The following is a 19780-nucleotide window of genomic DNA, read 5'->3' as shown; positions in this document are numbered from 1 at the left end:
GTTTTGAATTCTGGTGCCCTAGGAGCATTTGGTTTGAGATTGGTAAGGAAGGGTTTCTGGAGCTCTGAACTTTAGCTTTCTCTAAGCTGCCATCTTGACCGGAAGTCATATATATATATAAAACATACTGAAAAAATAATGTGGATAGATGGTGATATCCACTATAGGAAACTGGGTTAGATGCTTAATTGACTGTCTGTAAGTATCTCAGTTCCCTATTGTGAAAGGAAGACAAAGTGAACCTTCCTTCATTGGACCAGCACACATAAATCTTAGAGACTCATTTGTAAAAAAGTAACTTTATTTAGAAATCAAGGGTAAACTATGAGAATTGAAACATAAGGATGCCCTGACTAAGTCCTAAAACTCCACCCTTCCATATATGTCCATCTCACAATGGATTCTTCTGGTCTTCCAGCTATACTATTTCCTCCCTGATTCTAGCTAATTTCCCCACCAATTTTTTTTTCATACTCGGAGTATGACCCTGAGTAAACCACAGAGCCCACCAAGCAGGATCTCCAGGTAAGACTTCTCTTGGGCAATGTTGGTAAACAGCAGGTAGAGCTAGATTGTTGATAAGATGTTCTCTCCAGGGAAACAGGAATCTCCAAAGGCAGTTAACAATTATCTTCTCCCTCAAAAGGTTGAGGTAGGAAACCTCAGAAGATTGCAGCAGGTTTCTTCTCCCATCTCAGGACAGGAAGTGCCAGTTGCCCACTCAAACAGCTTCCTTCAGCTCCTTGTACATTCCAAGATCCCTTCCAGGGTTCTTGGAATGAGCTCATGCCAGTAGCTCTGGAGACAGTATCCACTATTCTTAAACTTAACCTTATAAAAGTTTATCTTTCTCTAATTCTATCTTGGGTTTCTAAACATCTTTCCTCACCTCCCCCAACGTGACCCTATATGAACTATTTGGAAGTAGGGATTGTTTTATTTTTCATTATTTATGTTTATTATTCACAGTACTTAGCACAGTGCCTGGTACTATTAGGTGCTTAATGGTCGGTCGGTTGGTTGGTTGTCCTTTGTACTTGATGAAGACCAAAAATGACATCATTATGGGCTATGTCTTGACTTGTGCATGAATTGGGTTTTACTGAGACAGAGTTGTATAAAGTCACTGTCCTCACTCTTTCTTCCAGAATCACTGAAGGCAATGGCAAGACCAAAGTCAAGATAACGGGCAATGGTTCAGTAGTACCAAGTCCCTTACATCTCCAATGTGAATGAATTGATCAGATCCACAATACTCTCCTTATAAAAGCAGGTGGGTGCCGAGAGGGCTACAGGCAGAGAGAAGGAAGGCCAAGGTTCTGAGGACATACTTTATTGACCTCAATTTTGCTCGGAACAGGCAGCTGGGACCAGAGCCATACCTAGGTTGCTTTATCCCAGGGCACTGAAATGGAAAGCTTTCCCAAATGTAACAATTCTTCAGGAGTGAATTTGTTGTGATGATTTACATTTTTCTTTTAAAAACTGTTACTTTCTGTCTTAGAATGGACACCAAGACTGAAGAGTGTTAAGGGCCAGGCACTGGTGGTTAAGTGACTTCCCCAGGATCACACATCTAGAAAGGATCTGAGGCCAGATTGGAACCTAGGACCTTATATCTCCAGGCTCTCTATCCACTGAGCCACCTAGCTGCCTCGACTTACATTATTTTCACATGCTTATTTAGAAAGTTGATTTAAAGGTAGTTTATATGACTCCCCCCCAAATCATTAGTTATGGTTCTGACCAAAACCAACACAAGATGGGATGGAATCCCATTGGAGGAGATGGAAAATTAAAACAACTTCTCCCTGCCGCTCCCTAAGCTAATCTCAGCTGGCTACTCTTACTTGCACGACCAGATTAAGAGATGGCTCCCCTACCAGAAGAGAATGAAACTAAACAACAAAACCTTGAGGACAGATGATTGTTAAAATGGCTGGGAATCTACTGGGAAAGTTTAAAAAAAATAGCGCACCTGCTGTTCTTTTCTGAGGAAGGATGCCTGGGATACCCTTCTTTCTGAGATAACCAAGGTGTCACCCTCCTGGATGCCATAGTACTCGAGGGAGAAACCCATCTGGAGGGGCTGTCCCTGGAACATCAGAATATGGTCCTCTGGGGACAGCCCTTCATTTTCTTCAATCATCCTCATCAGTTTCCCGATGAAGTCGTTGGACCTCAGGGAGTAGCCATAGGTTCTGCTTCTGGAGAATCTGATGAACAGCTGGATCTCCGAGGTGACTCTTCCTGATAGCCAAATGGTGACATCAGAGAAGATGCCATAATCTGCTAGGCAGTAGTGGCTCCTAAGCTGTTGCTGCTCCCCACAGCCAGGCTCCTGGAAGGACAGGAAGGAGTGCTCCTCCATCAGGAGGCAGGCTAGCTCTGGCTGCTGCTTCACTTGGTGGATTGGATCATAGGGATCTACCCAGATGGTCAGGGTCTCTTGGTTCTGTCTTCTCACTGTAACCTGGATAGATCTTGCTCTCTGGGAGAGGGAGAGCAAGGGAAATTAAGGTCAGGTCTCTTTACTTGGCGTTTTAGTCCCTCCATACACCATCTGCTCCTGCTTTGCCCAGTCGCTTTTATTTACTACTGTTCCAGGCTGGCAGAGATAGGGAGGCATAGACAATTGGCTTGAAGGAGTTGGAAAAGCCATGCTTGAGGAGAAGGGAAAAGGGGGGAGAATGGAGAAGAGAAGAGAAGAGAAGGGGAAGTAGAGAAAGGAGAATGGATAGGGAGGAGGGCAGAGGAGGGGAAGGAGGGTGAAAGAAAGAGGGAATGAAAGGTGAGGAAAAAAGGAGAGGAGAGGGGAGAGGAAGAGGAAAAAGAAGGAAGGGATGGAAAAGGAGAAGGAGAAGAGAAGAGAGAAAAGGGGAGGGAAGAGAATGGAAGGGGTATTTAGTCTTGAACTTAGAAAGGGATAGAATAAAGGGGCCGATCTCCTTTTTCATTAGGCATTTTATCCAGATGTGATTTATCAGAAGGGGAGGGTATTAACTCCTCCCCCTTTTAACATATTTCATTCCCTCCCAATTACACGAAAAAACAATTTTTTAATCTTGATTTTTTAAAAGTTTGAGCCAATTTCTTCCTCTCCCCCAGTCAGAAAGCGATCTGATATCGATAGTATTACCCCTTTTTATTTGTGTGACCTGGACCTTTGGCAGTCTGGTGAAGCCTAGAAAGCCCCCCTCAGAATAAGGCTTTGTTGCTTATATTCATAATTGGAGGAGATGCCAAACTTTGTTTAGAGGGTAGTGAAAATAAGGATTTCCCCCCTATCCAAGTTTAGGAACCCTTTGAACTCTATCAACAAAATCCTGATAAAGAATGGGGCCACCTAAGGAAAATGAAAGTAAGCACCCAAGGCCAACAGATCTAGAGGGAGGCCACCACCCTCTCAGAGAACAACCCCTTTAAGGAGGACTTAGGGGGGAGCATGGACTAGAAAAGGAGGATCCTCATGGAGGGAGTGAGAGAAAAGGGGGATGTCAAACGAAATCTCACCTCCCTAGAAGTGCTGACAACTGATATCTAGATTTTAAGTCCAAGGACTGATTTGAAGGGACTGGTCAGTACCTTCACATCCCAGGCTGGGATCCGGTAGTCATCCTTGTCTAAACAGCATATCTGTTTCAGGCACTGGGATGCTCTCTGGGCCACCAGATCCCATCGCTTTCCCTCTCCTACATTGTGAGTGGGATCCACTGGGTCCAAGATGACAGGTCTGTAGGAAAAGAAGCAGCTTGCTCAAGGATTCCTTTCAGCAAAACAAAACATAGCCCCAAATCACCAGTACTTGGCAGGGGAGAACCCCAGGAGAGAAAAGAGCTCTTGATGAACTGAGCTCAGATCTTGGAGTCTGAAGTCTGTTCTGACTCCAGCCCTCTAGCCTTTTCCTTCCTTCTTTTTTTCCTTTCTCCTCCTCCTCCTCCACTTCCTCCTCCTCCTCCTCCTCCTCCCCTTCTCTGTTTTCTTTTAACTCTCATTTCCTCTTTATTTCTCTCTCCCTTCTTACTTCTCCTCTACTTTCATTTTAAAAAAACTCTTACCTTCCATCTTAGAATAGATACTAGATATTCATTCCAAGGCAGAAGAGTGGTAAGGGTTAGGCAACGGGGGTTAAGTGACTTGCCCAGGGTCACACAGGAAAAATGTCTGAGGCCACAGTTGAACCCAAGACCTCCTATCTATCCTCTCTATCCACTGATCCACCTACTTGCTACTCTTCTCTGTTTTCCTCAGCCTCCTTCCCACTTTTCCCTTCCTTTCTTCTTCCTGCTTTTACCTCTTACCTAACCTTATTTCTCCTAATCTTTCTCTTTCCCTTTTCTTTTCTTCTCCTTCCTTTCTTTTGCTCTCTCCCCTACTTTTCTTTCCTCTCCTTCCTTCTCTATACCTTTCTTCTCCCTTTGTCTCTTTTCATCTCTCTTCTGTTCGATTCCCCCCACCACTTAAAAAAAAAAGACTGTCTCTATCTTGCCCAAACTCAGTGGGCAATGGTCCTTCAGAGGCAATTCTACTGATCTGCTGATCAGTGTTGAAGCTTTGATGTGGCCTTACTTTTGACCCCTTTTTAGGCATCCTGGTGGGGCTCACTATGTCAGTGCCAGACTTAGTGAGGATCCCAGATTGGTTTTAGCTCCAGGATAGCTCAGAACTCTTGAGCTCAAGTCAACCACCGACCTCACACCCCCAGAAGCAAGGATCGCAGGCATGTACCACCCTGCCTGGCTCTCTTCTATTGTTACAGGTGCCTTAGAAATGGGAGATCTTGCCATGAGCACACCTGACTTCCCTTTTCCTCCTGTTGCCTTTTGGGGCCTCTCAGTGGGTAGGAAGGGGACTGCTACCTTTCCTTCTTTAGCTGCTGCTTCACAAAGTTCCCAATGATCTGGTCCTGGAAGCTGTAGTATGTGGTCCAATAGATGCAGATGCCTTTGTAGTCCAGGAGGAGCTCCATGACACTCACAAAGCCTCTAGACAGGTTGAAATTTTCTGCTGAATTGGTTCCCATCTCCCAGGCATAGATGGTGAGTAGTTCCAGGGCATATATTGGCGGTAGAGGGGCTTTGGGACAGTGGAATTTCAGATGCTATGGGAAGAGGCAGAGGAGGGAGAGGATAAGTAGGATAGTGGTGACACTGCTGGTAAGCTGAGTAACACTGGCTATGTTTTCTTCTTTTTTTAACTAGAACCCCACAGATTTCTTAATCAACCCCCCTACTGGATTTTGAGGAATGTATTTTGTAAGCCACAGGGTACTTGTGGTTCATATTCTATCTCTGACACTAACTGGCTATGCAACTGTTGCCAAGTTTCTTAATTTCTATAAGTCTCAGTTTCCTCATCTGTAAAATGGGATGAGAGAGGTAGTGGCACACTTAGAGTGTGGAGAGAGGGCCAATCTTGGATTCCAGGAGACCTGGATTCAGGCTTTGTCTTTGATATATACAAACTTTGTGACCATGGATAAGTCCTTTCCCTCCTCTCTTTTCTCCTTTTTCTACCTACTGGGATCCTTGGTCTTGGATTCCACTATTATCATGCTTCCAGGAAATCTCTTCACCACTAAACTCATCATCCTGTGACACTGTGTCAACCTTAACACCCCCATCTCTTCAGTACCCTCTTGTCCCTCTGATGGGAGGAAGGAACAAAGAATTCCCAAAGCTTCCATTTAAACAGGGCTCACAGATCAGCCCACTCTTCATTTCCCACTATCTGTACTCCTTGGACTAGCCAGTTTTTTTTTCCTTAAATTTTAAATCCTTACCTTCTATCTTTAGCATCAATACTGTGTATTGGTTCCAAGGTAGAAAATCAGTAAGGGCTAGGCAATTGGAATTAAGTGACTTGTTCAGGGTCACACAGCTAGGAAGTGCCTGAGATTAGATTTGAACCAGGACCAGGATCTCTAGGCCTGGCTCTCTAACCACTGAGCAACCTAACTGCCCCCTCCCCTCCCACTTCCACTATTTTTAGCCTGATACTTTCTTTTCTCCCCTTATCTCTTTGCTTTTCAGTTTTCATTTGTGGGTTGAGGGCAGGGACTATCTTTTTCTTAACCCCAGTTTCCTATCTCTTACTGCTCTTCTCCTTTAGAACAAATACTTAGTACTGCTTCTAAGACAGAAGATAAAGAGTTAAAAAAAGAATGTAACCACCTTGAAAACAGGGATTATTATTTTTTTTTTCATTTTGTCTCCAGCACTTTGCACAGTGCTGGAGTACCCAGTAAGTGCCTAATAATTGTTGAATTGAATCAGACTGGTTAACTTCTTGCTCAATATCTTCTCAAGGTCCTATTGGCTCCTCATACTCAACAGATCAAAAACTTAAACCATCATTTCCCTATTAATCCCACTTTTCCTCCTATTTTCCCCATTTCTGTTGAGGGCACCACCACCCTCCTAGTTATTAAGATTCCTAAGCTCAGGGTCATTTTCGATTTCTTCCTTTCCTTTCCCACTCATATCCAGTTAGGAATCAAGTCCTGTATCCTCTGTCTCCCCATTGTTTCTGGAATGCCCCCACTTCTGGTGTCCACCTTGGGGAAGCCTTCCTTGATCCCTTAGTCATTAGCAAAATCTCTCCTCTCATAACTATATTTTTCTGCATATGTGTTTTAAAAAATTGTATGGTATTTATTTTTGTTTGTATTTATTTGTGTATTCCCCTAGTGCTGTGTTGGTAAACCTATGGGGCACATGTGCCGGCTTATGCCAGAGGGGGCTGTTCTCCTCCCCTTTCTACCACATCTGAAGACATTTCTCTCATTCCCCACCCTTCAACAGTCCAATGGAAGTTCTTCCTCCTCCCCTGTCTGGGAAAGGCAGGGGGCTCATATGTGGCATGAGGCTTGCAGTTTGGGCACTTGGTCTCTAAAAGGTTTGCCATCACTGCAAGTTTGGAAGCTCCTTGGGGGCAGGAACAAATTTACATTGGTTTTTGTATCTCCAACTTTGAACATAGTTTCCTTTGCAAAGTAGGAGACAGACAAATGTGTGGTGAGTCGACTTGACTTGCCCATCTGTTTCTCTTTGTTTCTTTCATCTGCTTGTCTCTCTCTGAGCCTGTATCTTGCCCCTTGCCTGCCTTTATGTTTATCTTCCTTTCTGATTGTTTCTGTCTCATTGCCTCTCTGCTTGTTTCTGTCCATCTGTCTGTCTATCAGACTGACTCTGTGTCTGTCCGTCTGCTTATCTGTCTGTCTGTCTGTGTGGCCCTTTGTGCCTAACCCTCTAAACCTTTCTCTCTTCCATAGTTTCTGTCTGCTAGTCTGGCTGCATTGATCAGCCTGGCTCCCTGATTTTCCATCTCTCCCCGGCTCTGCCTCCCTCCTGTTCCCCGGCCAGCGGGGCTTCCGTTGCCCCCTCACCTTCAGGTACCAATGCTTCACCAGCCGCAGGAGGCTTTTCAGCTTGACGGGATGACTTTTTATGAAGCTCTTCTGGAGTTGGATGAAGGATGGTGAGAATTCCCCGGGAAGACCTTTGGCCTTAATCAGGTCCACGTAGATCTCAGGGGGTGGCGGTTCAGTGAGACGGCAGGATCCTAGAGAGGGAAGAATTGAGGGAAGAGAGTCTAAAAATGGTGCTGTAATGAGCGCGGCAATATGGTGCAGTAGAAGGAGCACTGCAGGTGACTCAGTGGATTGGCAGCCAGGTTTAGTGATAGGAGGTTGTGGATTCAAATCTAGCCTCAGATACTTCCTAGCTGTGTGATCCTGGACAAGTCACTTAACCCCCATGGCCTAGCCCTCACCGCTCTTCTGCCTTGGATCCAATACACAGTATTGATTCTAAGATGGAAGGTAATTAAAGGCTTAAAAAACAAGCAGGAACATTGGCTTGGGAGTAGGATACAAAGGGGTTTGTATCCTACCTCTGACACTATCTGTGACCTCACTGGGTCTGGGGTGCTTACTTAATGGGCACGAAGAATCTTGGCATGGTTATGCCAAACTAACCTGTTTTGTCTGTCAGCATGAAAAAAATTAAGGATAAAAATGTACTCTGGCACAATCTGTTATTAAATGGAAAAATTTCAAGACTATGGAGTTTTCTATTACAAAAGGGCCGCCAGGTGGCGCCAAAGCACCGAGTGCTGACCACGGAGTCAGGACTGCATCTTCCCGAGTTCAAACTCCGCCTCAAACACTTACTGGCTCTGTGACCCTGGGCAAATCACTTCACCTGGGTGCCTCAGTTTCCTCATCTGTAAAATGGACTCTAGTAGGAAATGGCAAACCACTCTTGTGTCTTTGTCAAGAAAACCCCCAAATGAGATCAGAAAGAATCAAGGGAGACTAAATAGTGAAAATTGCAAACAAAATAGGAGGCATCAAAATGAGGGCACGGATCCCAGCAAGGTGGGACTAGCATGCAATAGCCCTGCTGCTGGCTTTCTCTCTCAAAAGGCATATCCCAACGAGAAGGAGGAGCTGGAGATGTGGGGCAAGGAATGGCCGCAAGACTTTGGGAAACTTGGCCAAGATACAAGCGTGGGAGGAAAGGTGGACACTGGCCACCAAAGGAATTGGATTCTAGAAAATTACCACCATGGGGAGCTCAGCGGATGGAGAGCCAGACCCAGAGACAGGAGGTCCCGGGTTCCAATCTTACCTCAGACACTTCCTAGCTGGGTGACCCTGGGCAAGTCACTTAACTCCCATTGCCTAGCCTTTATCACTCTTCTGCCTCGGATCCAATACACAGTATAGATTCTAAAATGGAAGGTGAGGGGAGGGAGGGAGAGAGGAAGGGGAAGAGAGAGAGAGAGAGAGAGAGAGAGAGAGGGAGAGAGAGAGAGAGAGAGAGAGAGAGAGAGAGAGAGAGAGAGAGAGAGAGAGAGAGAGAGAGAGAGAGAGAGAGAGAGAGAGAGAGAGAGAGAGAGAGAGAGAGAGAGAGAGAGAGAGAGGTGGGAGGTCCTGAGTTCCAATCTGACCTCAGACACTTCTTAGCTGGGTGACCCTGGGCAAGTCACTTGACCCCCATCTCCTAGCCCTTACCGCACTCTGATCTCTTGAATTGCTTCTAAGATAGAAGGTTGGGTTTAAAAAAATGGTTGATGTTAGTTGTTTGTTCAGTTCTGACTGTTAAAAACCACGACTCTCCATATTAGACAGAAACTACTAGGAAAACTGGGGGTCTGATTGCCAGAAAATCTGTTTAGATCAGCACTTACACTTTCCCACAATAGCTTCCAAGTGGATATAGCCTAAATATAAAACTAAAAAAATCAGGAGAATGGAAGGAGGTCCCTCTCTCAGTTATAGTTGGGAAAATTCGAAACCAAAGGGTGGAGATGTTTATAAAAGATAAAACAGATCATTTGAATTCTCTCTATATAAAAAGCATATAAACTACCATGAAGCATCCTTGGACAAGTCTTTTCACCTCCAGGAGCCTCAACTTTTTCATATAAAACGAGGAGGTTGGGTTGGATGGTCTCTAGGTCTTAGATGAGGGGAGATGGGTCCCTGTTGCCCAAGGCCTCTTCTCTCTGGCACCTTCTCCCCGGTGGGATAAGCTATCTGAAATTTTCAGTCAGTCAACTAGTGGTTATTAAGTGCCTGTTAGGTACCAGGGACCAGGCTAAGTGCCAACCCAGATACATCTCGGGTCCTTCCTGCCCCGAGGCCAGAGGACCCTTTGATTTCTCTCCGGAGAGTCAGGCTCTTGGATAAACCAACTTCGTGAATGTAGTACCTTAGACAATCTGCTTTGTGCTTTTTCAGGACTATACAGAAGTTTTTGCTCCCATCAAGTACTCCAGTAGATGGGGTAGGAGCTGGGTACCACTCCCAGATGGGATGAGGTGGAGGGAGGGATCCTGGGATTCTAGTGCTTGCTGCCTCATCGCTTCCTATTTTAATTAACTCTTCTCTAACTTGGTCCAAGTTTTGTTGTTTCTACCATGCTGATGAATTCCAAGTGGGTTCAAGGCCCCTGGGGCGCAGGCCTCCTCTTTCTATCCTGCTTATAGCTCTGTCCTTGCAGCCCAGAATTCTTTCTCTGGTGGGAATGCTGCATGATCATTGGTTGTCCTTTTGGAGCTAATAGAACTCAACATGTTAGGGACAGATCCTAGACATCACCTCTTTTCCTGAATAAATATTATGAATTTATGTATAATTTTTGTAAAATCCAAGACAAAATTTTTTGAGAAAAATTTCAGGAAAGAAGCCCATTAACTCCTCGAATCAAGAAAATGAACTGTTTGGAGAAAATGTCATAAAGAAACCTCCAGTGCATCAGAAGATCCAGAATGAACTTTGGGATGTAATAGATTGAATTTAAGGGGATTGAACACATTTATTCTGAATGTAAACTCTTATGCCAAAGGGGACTGCCCCCTAATTGGCTTTTGTCAATGCACCTAGCAAACATTGGCTTTGTTCTCTCTCTCTCTCTCTCTCTCTCTCTCTCTCTCTCTCTCTCTCTCTCTCTCTCTCTCTCTCCTCTCCCTCTCTTTCCCTCCCCCTCTCTTCTCACTCTCTCTCCCTCCCTCCCTCCCTCTTTCTTCCCTCTCCCTCCCTCTCTCTCTCTCTCTCTCTCCCCCCTCTTCCTCTCTTTCCCTCCCCCTCTCTTCTCACTCTCTCTTCCTCCCTCCCTCCCTCTTTCTTCCCTCTCCCTCCCTCTCTCTCTCTTTCTCTCTCTCTCCCCCCTCTTCCTCTCTTTCCCTCCCCCTCTCTTCTCACTCTCTCTTCCTCCCTCCCTCCCTCCCTCTTTCTTCCCTCTCCCTCCCTCTCTCTCTCTTTCTCTCTCTCTCCCCCCTCTTCCTCTCTTTCCCTCCCCCTCTCTCTCCCCCTCTCTCTCCCCCCCTTTTATCTCCAATTCCTGTAGTTTCCTCTTAGAAAGTGCCATATGGTATGCACCTTTAGCTAGAAGATCTTCTAAAATGTCATCGATTTCCCAGCTGTGTGACTCTGGGCAAGTCATTTCACCCCCATTGCCTAGCCCTTACCACTCTTCTGCCTTGGAACCAGTGCATAGTATTGAGCCTAAGATGGAGGAAGGTGAGGGCTAAAAAAAATCATGAACCTATCATCCATGTCAATGGATAGAGCACAGGGCTTGGAGACAGGAAAATCTGAGTTCAAATCTAGCCTCAGACACTCATTATTTGTATATCAATTATATATTATATTACAATATATTAATTACATATACCATATTAATTATATATGCAGAACATGTATAATTAATGTTAATAATATATAATTAACAAACTAATGTTTAATAATTAATTATTTCTAACAACTAATGTGATGTAGCAAGAATTAACTGACCCTCACTCTGTTGACCCTCACTCTGTCTGGGACGACAGAATCTCCCTCAACAGAATGTTCTGGGCAAGGTCCCAGGAATTACAGGACCCCTGAAGTATGCCAGTGGTCACGTAGCCACTTACGCTTCATGTCTATCCAAGAGCCCACATGATATGACCCCCTTCATGTCTGCCTGACATCATCCACCTGTTATGCTAACTTGATTAACTTTATTAACAGAATGCTCTTTCATGTAACTCAGCTATGACCACTATACTCTATATAAACCCTATTCAGACTCTGCTTCGGGGGAACTCTTCTGGCTGAGTTGCCCCTAGCGCGCTAGCAATGAACTTCCCTTTTGCCTGACTTGCATTGTCTTCGTGTGCTCCTTTGGGTGATCTATTCTCGGACCCTAACACTAATTTAATTAAATAATTAAATTTAATAGTCAATCAATAAATACTAATAAAATATAAGTCAATTAAACTCTGTTTGCCTTAAGAAGGAAATGGTGAATCATTCCAGTATCTTTGCCAAGCAAATTCCTGGGGCAGTATGGTCCCATGGAGTCATGAAGAGTCAGATACAACTGAGTGACTGAACGAGTGAATATCCATCCATGAATTCATCCAAAGTACTCCTCAACTAGTAACGGGGAAATCTTATTACCACAGAATGCTCTATAGAGAGACTGAGGGGACCCTGGAAGTGGATCTCTAAGAGGGGGCCATAACCAAAGGAACTGTGGGATGGAAGGTCCATCAGCCAGTTAGGTAGCAATTATATAGAGAACACTTAGAGTTTGCCAAGGTCTTCACAGAATTATCTCATTTGGTTCTCACAACAATCCAAGGAGGTAGATAGGATTATGATCCCCATTTTACATTTGAGGAAACTGAGGCAGACAGAGGTTAAGTGATTGGCTCAGAGTCCTCCAACCAGTAAATGTCCAAGGCTGAACTCTCGGTGCTCTATCCCATGTGCCACCCCCAGAAGGTATGCTTGGGGAATCCCCCAAAGGGTCTGGAATGGGAATCGACGCCTACTTTACCCAGGGCATTGTAAGCAGGCAGAATGGCCACACTGATGGGCTCTGACGTCATCCTGGACTGAATCCTGAAGACGAGGGAGCCGGGGATGTCGGAGTCCAGCCATATATCATCGATGCTGTAGGCCAGGCTCTTCCAGCAGCGTTGCAGTCTGTCTTTCATGAGCCTGATCATGGCCTGGGGGTAGTCGGCCTCCGACCTGTAGCTCTGGAAGCAGTCGAGGAACACGACGATCTGGACTTCGGTTTCGTACTTCAGCATCGTCCCAGTCATCACTGACCCTGCCTGGAGAGCACAGAACGACAGAATCACAGATCTGGGATGGGGCTCAGAGACCAGCGGGGTACCCAATGTCCGTGTCAATGTCCCCTGCTGCTGCCCCACTTTTTGGACAGCTCTAACAGTTAGAACACTTTTGTTTCCTTTATTCTGTTTGCATCTCCAGTGCCTGGTATATAGTGGGGAGTCAATAAATGCTTGTTGCTTGATTGTTTGAGGAAGTTTATCATTTCCCTTTTTTTACCCTTACCTTCCTTAGAATCAAGCTAGGCTATGGGGGTTAAGTGACTTGTCCAGCTAGGAAGTGTCTGAGGTCAAATTTGAACCCAGGACCTTCCATCTCTAGGCCTGGCTCTCAATCCACTGAACTCCCCAGCTGCCCCCTATCATCATCTTTTCTAAACGGTGACACCCATGTCTGGAGAGGCTAACCAGGGCAGAGCACAATGGTGTTAGTCTTCTTGTACCAGATCCAAAGTACCTAAGCCTCAATTCACCCTAAATCTAAAATCTATTTATTTATTTATTTAATTTAGACTATTTTCCCATGGTTCCAAGATTCATCTTCTCTCCCTCCCCTCCTCCTTCCCCCCTCCCATAGCCAATGAGCAATTCCACCGGGTTTTACATGTGCCATCGATCCAGATCGATTTCCATATTATCAATATTTGCAATAGTGCCGCCATGACAGCTGTTGACTCATATTGAGATGGCTGTCCATGAAAACGCCCAGATCTTTTTCAGAAGTGTTCTCAAACGCTGTCCCCCTTAGCTTAACTGTGAAGTTGCTTTTTTAGGGCTTTACAGTTTTATTTTATTTCATGACGTTGGACCTGGCGTTCTCTTCACTCATGATATTTTTGAATTTGGACACTATCAAAGACAACTTCAAGCTGCCTTTCAGGGCTCCAACCAAGGTCTTGCTGACCTCATGTAAAGAGCCTTGAGGGGAAAAAAGAGGAAAAAAAGAGCCTTGGATGTGAATTTAGAAGCCTCCCAGGGTCAGAGTCTGAATCTGCCATTGACTTAGATGAGTTCAAGAGACCTTGGGGGAATCAGTTCTTGTTGAGCCTCAAATAAATGAGGGATGTGGACCCAATCAGGAGGTCTGGATAGATCTGGGATCTGGAAATTTCATTTTTTTGCAAACTGTATTTCAATAGGATTGATTTTGGGGGGTGTAATCTAGATTTTATTTTATGAATTTAAATACGTCCTTCTGAGAAGGGGTCCAGAGGTTTCACCAGACAATGGCCAAGGGATCCATGGCACAAAAAAAGCTAAGAAACCCTCTACAATGGGTAGCTAGGTGGCTCAGTTGTAGAGAGGTAGGTCTGGAGATGGGAGGACCTGGGTTCAAATGTAACCTCAGACACTTCCCAACTGTATGACTGGGCAAGTTAACTTAACCCCAATTACCTTGCCCTTACTACTCTTCCTTCTCAGAAGTGATATTTATATCAATTCTAAGGCAGAAAGTCAGGGTTAAAAAAATCTAGTACAGGGCTGAACATAGATTGTTGCTCAATAGATTCTCATTAATTGTTTAATTGACTTGGTGAAACTTTTTTTTTTAAACCCTTCCCTTCTGTCTTAGACTCAACACTGTGTATTGGTTCCAAGGCAGAAGAGTGGTAAGGGTTAGGCAATGGGGGTTAAGTGACTTGCCCAGGGTCACACAGCTAGGAAGTATCTGAGGCCAGATTTGAACCCAGGACCTCCCATCTCCAGGCTTGACTCTCCATCCACTGAGCCACCCACTTGGTGAAACTTTGATCATTTACAAATACCAACCCAGGCACCCTTCCTCCAGTTCCAGTTGTCTTGAGGGTCCTGATCATCTTCTCTCTATCCTATGATGAGATCCAGGACCACCTCTGGGACTTGCTGATCCCCAGGCTGTTGGCTTCTAGAACCACTCTGCTTATGGTCACACAGTCACCTGTACTTGCAAGCTATCACAGGGGAAGGAATTTAAAGGACAGAGGCAGCAAACAGAAAAATAGGAAGAGGAGTGGCAAGACCAAAGGTACAGACCCAGGCAAACTGGCACTCAGCGGTTTAGTAAGGAGCCAAGTTAGGGTAGCGCATGGGTGTTCTGAGGTTAGCAAGTTAGGCTCACATTAGCTCAGCTATCCATTTAGTGAATTGTGTCCATTAGGGTGCTAAGTACCCATTTCCTCAGCAAGATGGGAGCCTAGTAATTGAGTGAGTCATACCCATTAGTTTAGCAAGTTGGGAGTGTATTGGCTTGGGGTATCTAGGTCACAGGTTGACTCATCTTCACCAAGTTCTAATTTGGCCTCAGATACTAGCTGCATCACCCTGGGCAAGTCACTCAACCGCGTTTGTGTCAGTTTCTCATCTGTAAGAGGAGTTGGAGAAGAAAACAGGAAACCACTCCAGAATCTTTGCGAGAAAACCGCAAAATAGGGTCGACGAGCCAGGCATGACTGAGACAACTTGGCAACAACAGCGTATGAGCTTACAAAGTGGTGCCTAGTCCCTCGTTTGGGGACCGGATGAGCAAATTGTGTTGTGCCATATGAAATGATGAACTGGATGAGTTCAGAGACCTGGAAAGACCTTTCTGGACTGATACAAAGTGAACTGAGCAGAACCAGGAGAACAAGGTATGCAGCAACAGAAATATTATTTAATGATTAACTGTTGCTAGCAAAGCAAGTTTCCAAGATAAGCACAAAGGATCCATAATGAAAAATACTCTCCACAGGCAAGAAGGAATTGTTGGAGTCTGAATGCAGATCAAAGTGTGCCATCTTATTATTATAGGTGTGATGTATGTCTTCTATCACAATAGGAGCAATATCGAAATATGTATTGCATGAAAACACTGGTATACCCTATGCCAGACTATTTGATGCCTGGAGGTGGGAGAGGAGGGAAAGAAGGGAAGAAGAAAAGTGGAATCCTAAAATGTCAGAAAATAATTGTCAACCCAGCTGTGTGACCCTGGGCAAGTCACTTAACCCTCATTGCCTAGCCCTTACCTCTCTTCTGCCTTGGAACCAACACATAGTATTGATTCCAAGACAGGAGGTAAGAGTTAAAAAAAAAAAGAAAAGAATTGTCAAAAATTGTTTTTACATGTAACTGAAAAAAAAGGAACAAAAATTGATACCTATTAGTTTAGCAAGTTAGGAAGCATATCAGTTTAGTAAGCTGGTGCCTGTTAGTTTAAAATAAAAATTAAATTTTTATTTAAAATTTTAATTTAATTTTAAAATAAAAAAAAAAGCAAACCTGGGCAAGTCACTTAATCCCCATTGCCTAGCTCTTACCACTCTTCTGCCTTGGAACCAATACACAGTATTAATTCCAAGACAGGAGGTGAGGGTTAAAAAAAAAAAAAGAAAATAATCGTCAAAATTTTTTACATGTAACTGAAAAAAAAAGAAACAAAAATTGGTACCTATTAGTTTAGCAAGTTTAGCAAGTTAGGGAGCGTATCAGTTTAGTAAGCTGGTGCCTGTTAGTTTAAAATAAAAAATTAAATTTTTATTTAAAACTTTTAATTTAATTTTAAAATTAAATTTTTATTTAAAACTTTTAATTTAATTTTAAAATTAAAAATTAAAAAATAATAAATAAAAAATAAAATAAAAAAAAGCTACCCTGGGCAAGTCACTTGACCCCCATTGCCTCACCCTTAACCACTTTTCCTGCCTTAGCACCAATTCACAGTATTGACTCTAAGACGAAGGTGAGGGTTTGAAAACATTGTTAGGCATGCCTTTGCTTAGCAAGTGGGCATCCATTTGCTTTAGCAATTGGGCAAACATTAGTTTATCAAGTCAGGCAGGCTAGTGAGAGAAGTCAATACCAATGAACTCACCAGGTTGGGACCATATTAGTTTAGCAAGATCAGTTTAGGAATCCATTAGCTTGGCAAGCTCAGAGTAAGCCGGTGCCCAGTAGCTTAGAGTTGGCACTTCGTTAAACAAACTGATGTTCCTTAGTTTAGCTAGTTGAGAGCACATTAGAAAGTTGGGCAAGGGGGCAGCTGGGTAGCTCAGTGGATGGAGAGCCAGGCCTAGAGACGGGAGGTCCTGGGTTCAAATCTGACCTCAGACACTTCTCAGCTGTGTGACCCTGGACAAGTCACTTGACCCCCATTGCCTAGCCCTTACCACTCTTCTGCCTTGGAGCCAATACACAGTATTGATCCTAAGCTGGAAGGTGAGAGTTTAAAAAAAAAGTTGGGCAAGCGAATTAGCTTGTAACAAAGTGAGTGCCCAGTATGTTGGGCATAGAAGAGTTTAGGAAATTGGCTCCAATTAGCAAGTTAGATGCGCAATTGCTGGGGGTCAGAAGAGCCCTCAATAGAAGAAACCTGAGAAGCAGAGGTGGCAGGGGGAAGGTAGTTAGGGATGAACTGATTGGCTGGCTATAGCGGGACCCAGAGAATCTTGTTACTTTCAGGGACTGGTTCTTCCAGGGTTCTGGAGTTCTGGAGGGCAGGCAGAGAACAGAGAAGGTGGAGGGAATTGGGGGGGGGGGCAAAAGAGACCTCTTTCCTTGCGAAATCCTAGTCCAGATGAACTGCCAGGCTCCCCTCATCCCTGGCTCCCTCGCTCCCTTCCTCCAGGACCCAGAGAAGATTCCACCTTCTGAAAAGAAGCCTCTCCAAGCTCCCTTCATGCTAGTGCCTTCCCTCCGGGATGGGCTCCCTTCTGCGTAACTCTTGGAAGACGTTACTCGCCGGTTGCCTCGCCTGCTAGACTGTAAACTCCTTGAGAACAAGGACGAGGTTTTCTGCCCTTAGCACAACGCCCAGCCCACGGCGGGCACTTAATGCCTGCTTGCTGACTTGACTCGACCAACTCCTGGGCTGCTTTGGCGGCTCTCGGGGCAGGGGAAGGGGAGGAGAGGTATTGGTTGTGAGAAGGCAGCATTAGAGCAACCCAGCCCACCTGGGCAGCCTCTCACCTTGACCATCTTCAGCACCCTGGGCTCCGGACTCCGGAAACATCGATCCCGAAGGAATCCCTGAGCCCTCCTGTAGGCGTCATCGATCTCGTCTTTCAACTCCTTGTTGGGAAGGAGTTCTTGAGCGACGAAAGCATCCAGTCTCTCGGCAGGAGTATCGAACAGGCTCCCAGACCGCTCCATCTGTGCTTCGGGCTGGGTGTGGCTTTAGATAAATAACTGGCCGACCCACCCTCGGCCCTCCTCCTTAAGGTGGCTCTGCCTCTCCTTCCTCTGCCTTGCTGGGGAAAAGGTCAGGAAAGTCGGGGCGTTTTTGATTTTTTTATACGATCAAGTCAAAACTGGAACTCTTCTTCTTGGAATCAGAGGCTGGGGAAAGGGCGTCTGCTGAGTCAGGTCCCCTGGATGATGGCCTCTGACTAGCCCCCAAGCTCTTCAGTTTCGATTCTCTGCTTTCTTCTCTGACGTTTGGAAACCAGCTATTGAATGAAGTTCGACTCTTTCCTCCCTAGGTTGGCTGCTATTCAGCACCTGCTAAAGATACTTTATCTTTGGAAATGCATAAAAGCACTCTTCTCAGGACTGAGTCGTGCACTCTAAGCTCTTCTTGGATTTCTTAGGGTCTTCATTCATTCATTCATTCATTCATTCACTTATCTACTTATTTGTCTATTAATTAGTTTGTTTATTAGATTTTTTATGAGTTTCAAGGTTTTATTTTATTTTTGGAAAATTTGATTGAATTAGTTAATTTAGAATATTTTTTCCATGGTTACAAGACTCCTGTCCTTTCCCTCTCCCCTTCCCCCGTAGCTGATGCTCAATTCCACTGGGTTTTATATGTGTCACTGATCAAGACCTATTTCCTCATTATTGATAATTGCACCAGAGTGATCATTTAATCCCCAGTCATATCCCCATCGACCCATGTGATCAAGCAGTTGTTTTTCTTCTGTGTTTCTGCTCCCACAGTTCTTTCTCTGGATGTGGATAGGTTCTTTCTCTTAAGCCTCTCGAAATTGTTCTGGATCATTGTTATGGTCTCCGTTTAATAATTGAGGAGACTGAGGCAGATAGAGGTTTAGGGACTTACTAAAGGATCACACAGCTAAGTAAACATCCCTGGGCTTACTCAACCTCCTCTCTTTCTTGCCCCAGCTCTAGCCACTTTTCCATGGTCCTTCCCAAAGGAAAGGGCAGTGCTTCTTGAATGCTGGACCTTAAAGTGGCCTGAATCAAATGAAAATGTCCTTGGGAAACATTGAACACAATCAATTAAAATACAAAAAAAAATCATTGATAATGTTAATTTGTGGTTTTCTAAGAAAATGTGCAGCCCACAGGGATCCTTATGGAAGACTTAGTGACCCTGGAGAAGTCACTTAACCCTATTTTATCATTTCCTCATCTGTAAAATGAGCTGAGGAAGGAAATGGCAAATCATTCCAGTTAAAATACCAAGAAATGCCAAGAAAACCCCAAATGGGTTTGTGAAGAGTCAGACAGGGCTGAAATAATCTGAATGATAACAAACAAAATCACCGACCTAAAAAAACAGAGGCATTCCAAACATAGGGCATAGCCAGGGCAAAGGCAAGAAAAGCGGATGTTGCATGTGAGAGATTGTGAGGAGGTCAGTTTGGTTAGAACACAGGGTGTGAGAAGAGGAGTAATGGGTAATAAGGATGGTCAAGGTCAGCTTCAAGGCTCTAGCAGGGACCTCTCTTCAAATGAAAATGCACTTTAGTTTGTTATTTAAGGCAAGTCCCATCACTGGGACTAGCATGTTGACCATAGAACTACAGATGGAAAAGAGGTGAGAACCAGAGAGGTAAATTGAGGCAGTCGGGATTCAAACTCATGTCAGGGGTCACTCAGCTCACCACTCCAAGCTAAGTGAATTTTTTTCCACTGCTGTCTCAAGGATATTAAATGCAGATCTGACCGTTGATATTTACTAGCTGTGTGATCTTGGGCAAGTGGCTTCGGGACAGCTTTATCTGCTATTATTTATCATAATCTTGGTGGAGTGAGTTCCCATTGTCAACCTGAATCAAAGAGCTCTACTGAAGTAGTAATAATAAAATTTTATGATTAAAAATTTAATATTTACTGGGGCAAAGAGGTTGTAATCTGGAATCCCACACAGTAGGGTATCCAATGAGATAGACAGAGATGGGATTCAATGGACTTCTAAAGTGGGGAGAGACAACAGCAG

General features: G+C 44.5%; 1 protein-coding gene across 1 annotated transcript; it reads right to left on the bottom strand.

The window, feature by feature from the left end:
• Nucleotides 1–283: 283 nt before the first annotated feature.
• LOC100025644 (2'-5'-oligoadenylate synthase-like protein 1) lies at nt 284–17979 on the bottom strand. The gene is made up of 6 exons (XM_007489971.3): nt 17563–17979; nt 12336–12618; nt 7388–7563; nt 4860–5101; nt 3586–3733; nt 284–2491 (listed from the first exon to the last, which is right to left on the bottom strand). The coding sequence occupies exons 1-6, from the start codon at nt 17743–17745 to the stop codon at nt 1961–1963; spliced, it is 1563 nt and encodes a 520-aa protein (XP_007490033.2). The 5' UTR covers nt 17746–17979; the 3' UTR covers nt 284–1960.
• Between the last annotated feature and the right edge of the window lie 1801 nt (nt 17980–19780).

Source organism: Monodelphis domestica, chromosome 3, assembly GCF_027887165.1.
Source record: "Monodelphis domestica isolate mMonDom1 chromosome 3, mMonDom1.pri, whole genome shotgun sequence".
Taxonomy (NCBI): Eukaryota; Metazoa; Chordata; class Mammalia; order Didelphimorphia; family Didelphidae; genus Monodelphis; species Monodelphis domestica.
The sequence above is the reverse complement of the archived record's forward strand: the minus strand, read 5'-3'. Positions and strand labels throughout refer to the sequence as shown.

What these genes read in the sequence shown, in the direction of transcription:
- LOC100025644 (XM_007489971.3), bottom strand. Translation starts at nt 17,745, where the DNA reads ATGGAGCGGTCTGGGAGCCTGTTCGATACTCCTGCCGAGAGACTGGAT. An exon ending in GGGTGCTGAAGATGGTCAAG is followed by an intron (nt 12,619 to 17,562) that starts GTGAGAGGCTGC and finishes TGTGCTCTCCAG; the next exon opens with GCAGGGTCAGTGATGACTGG. An exon ending in CAGCAGCTAAAGAAGGAAAG is followed by an intron (nt 3,734 to 4,859) that starts GTAGCAGTCCCC and finishes CTTTTCCTACAG; the next exon opens with ACCTGTCATCTTGGACCCAG.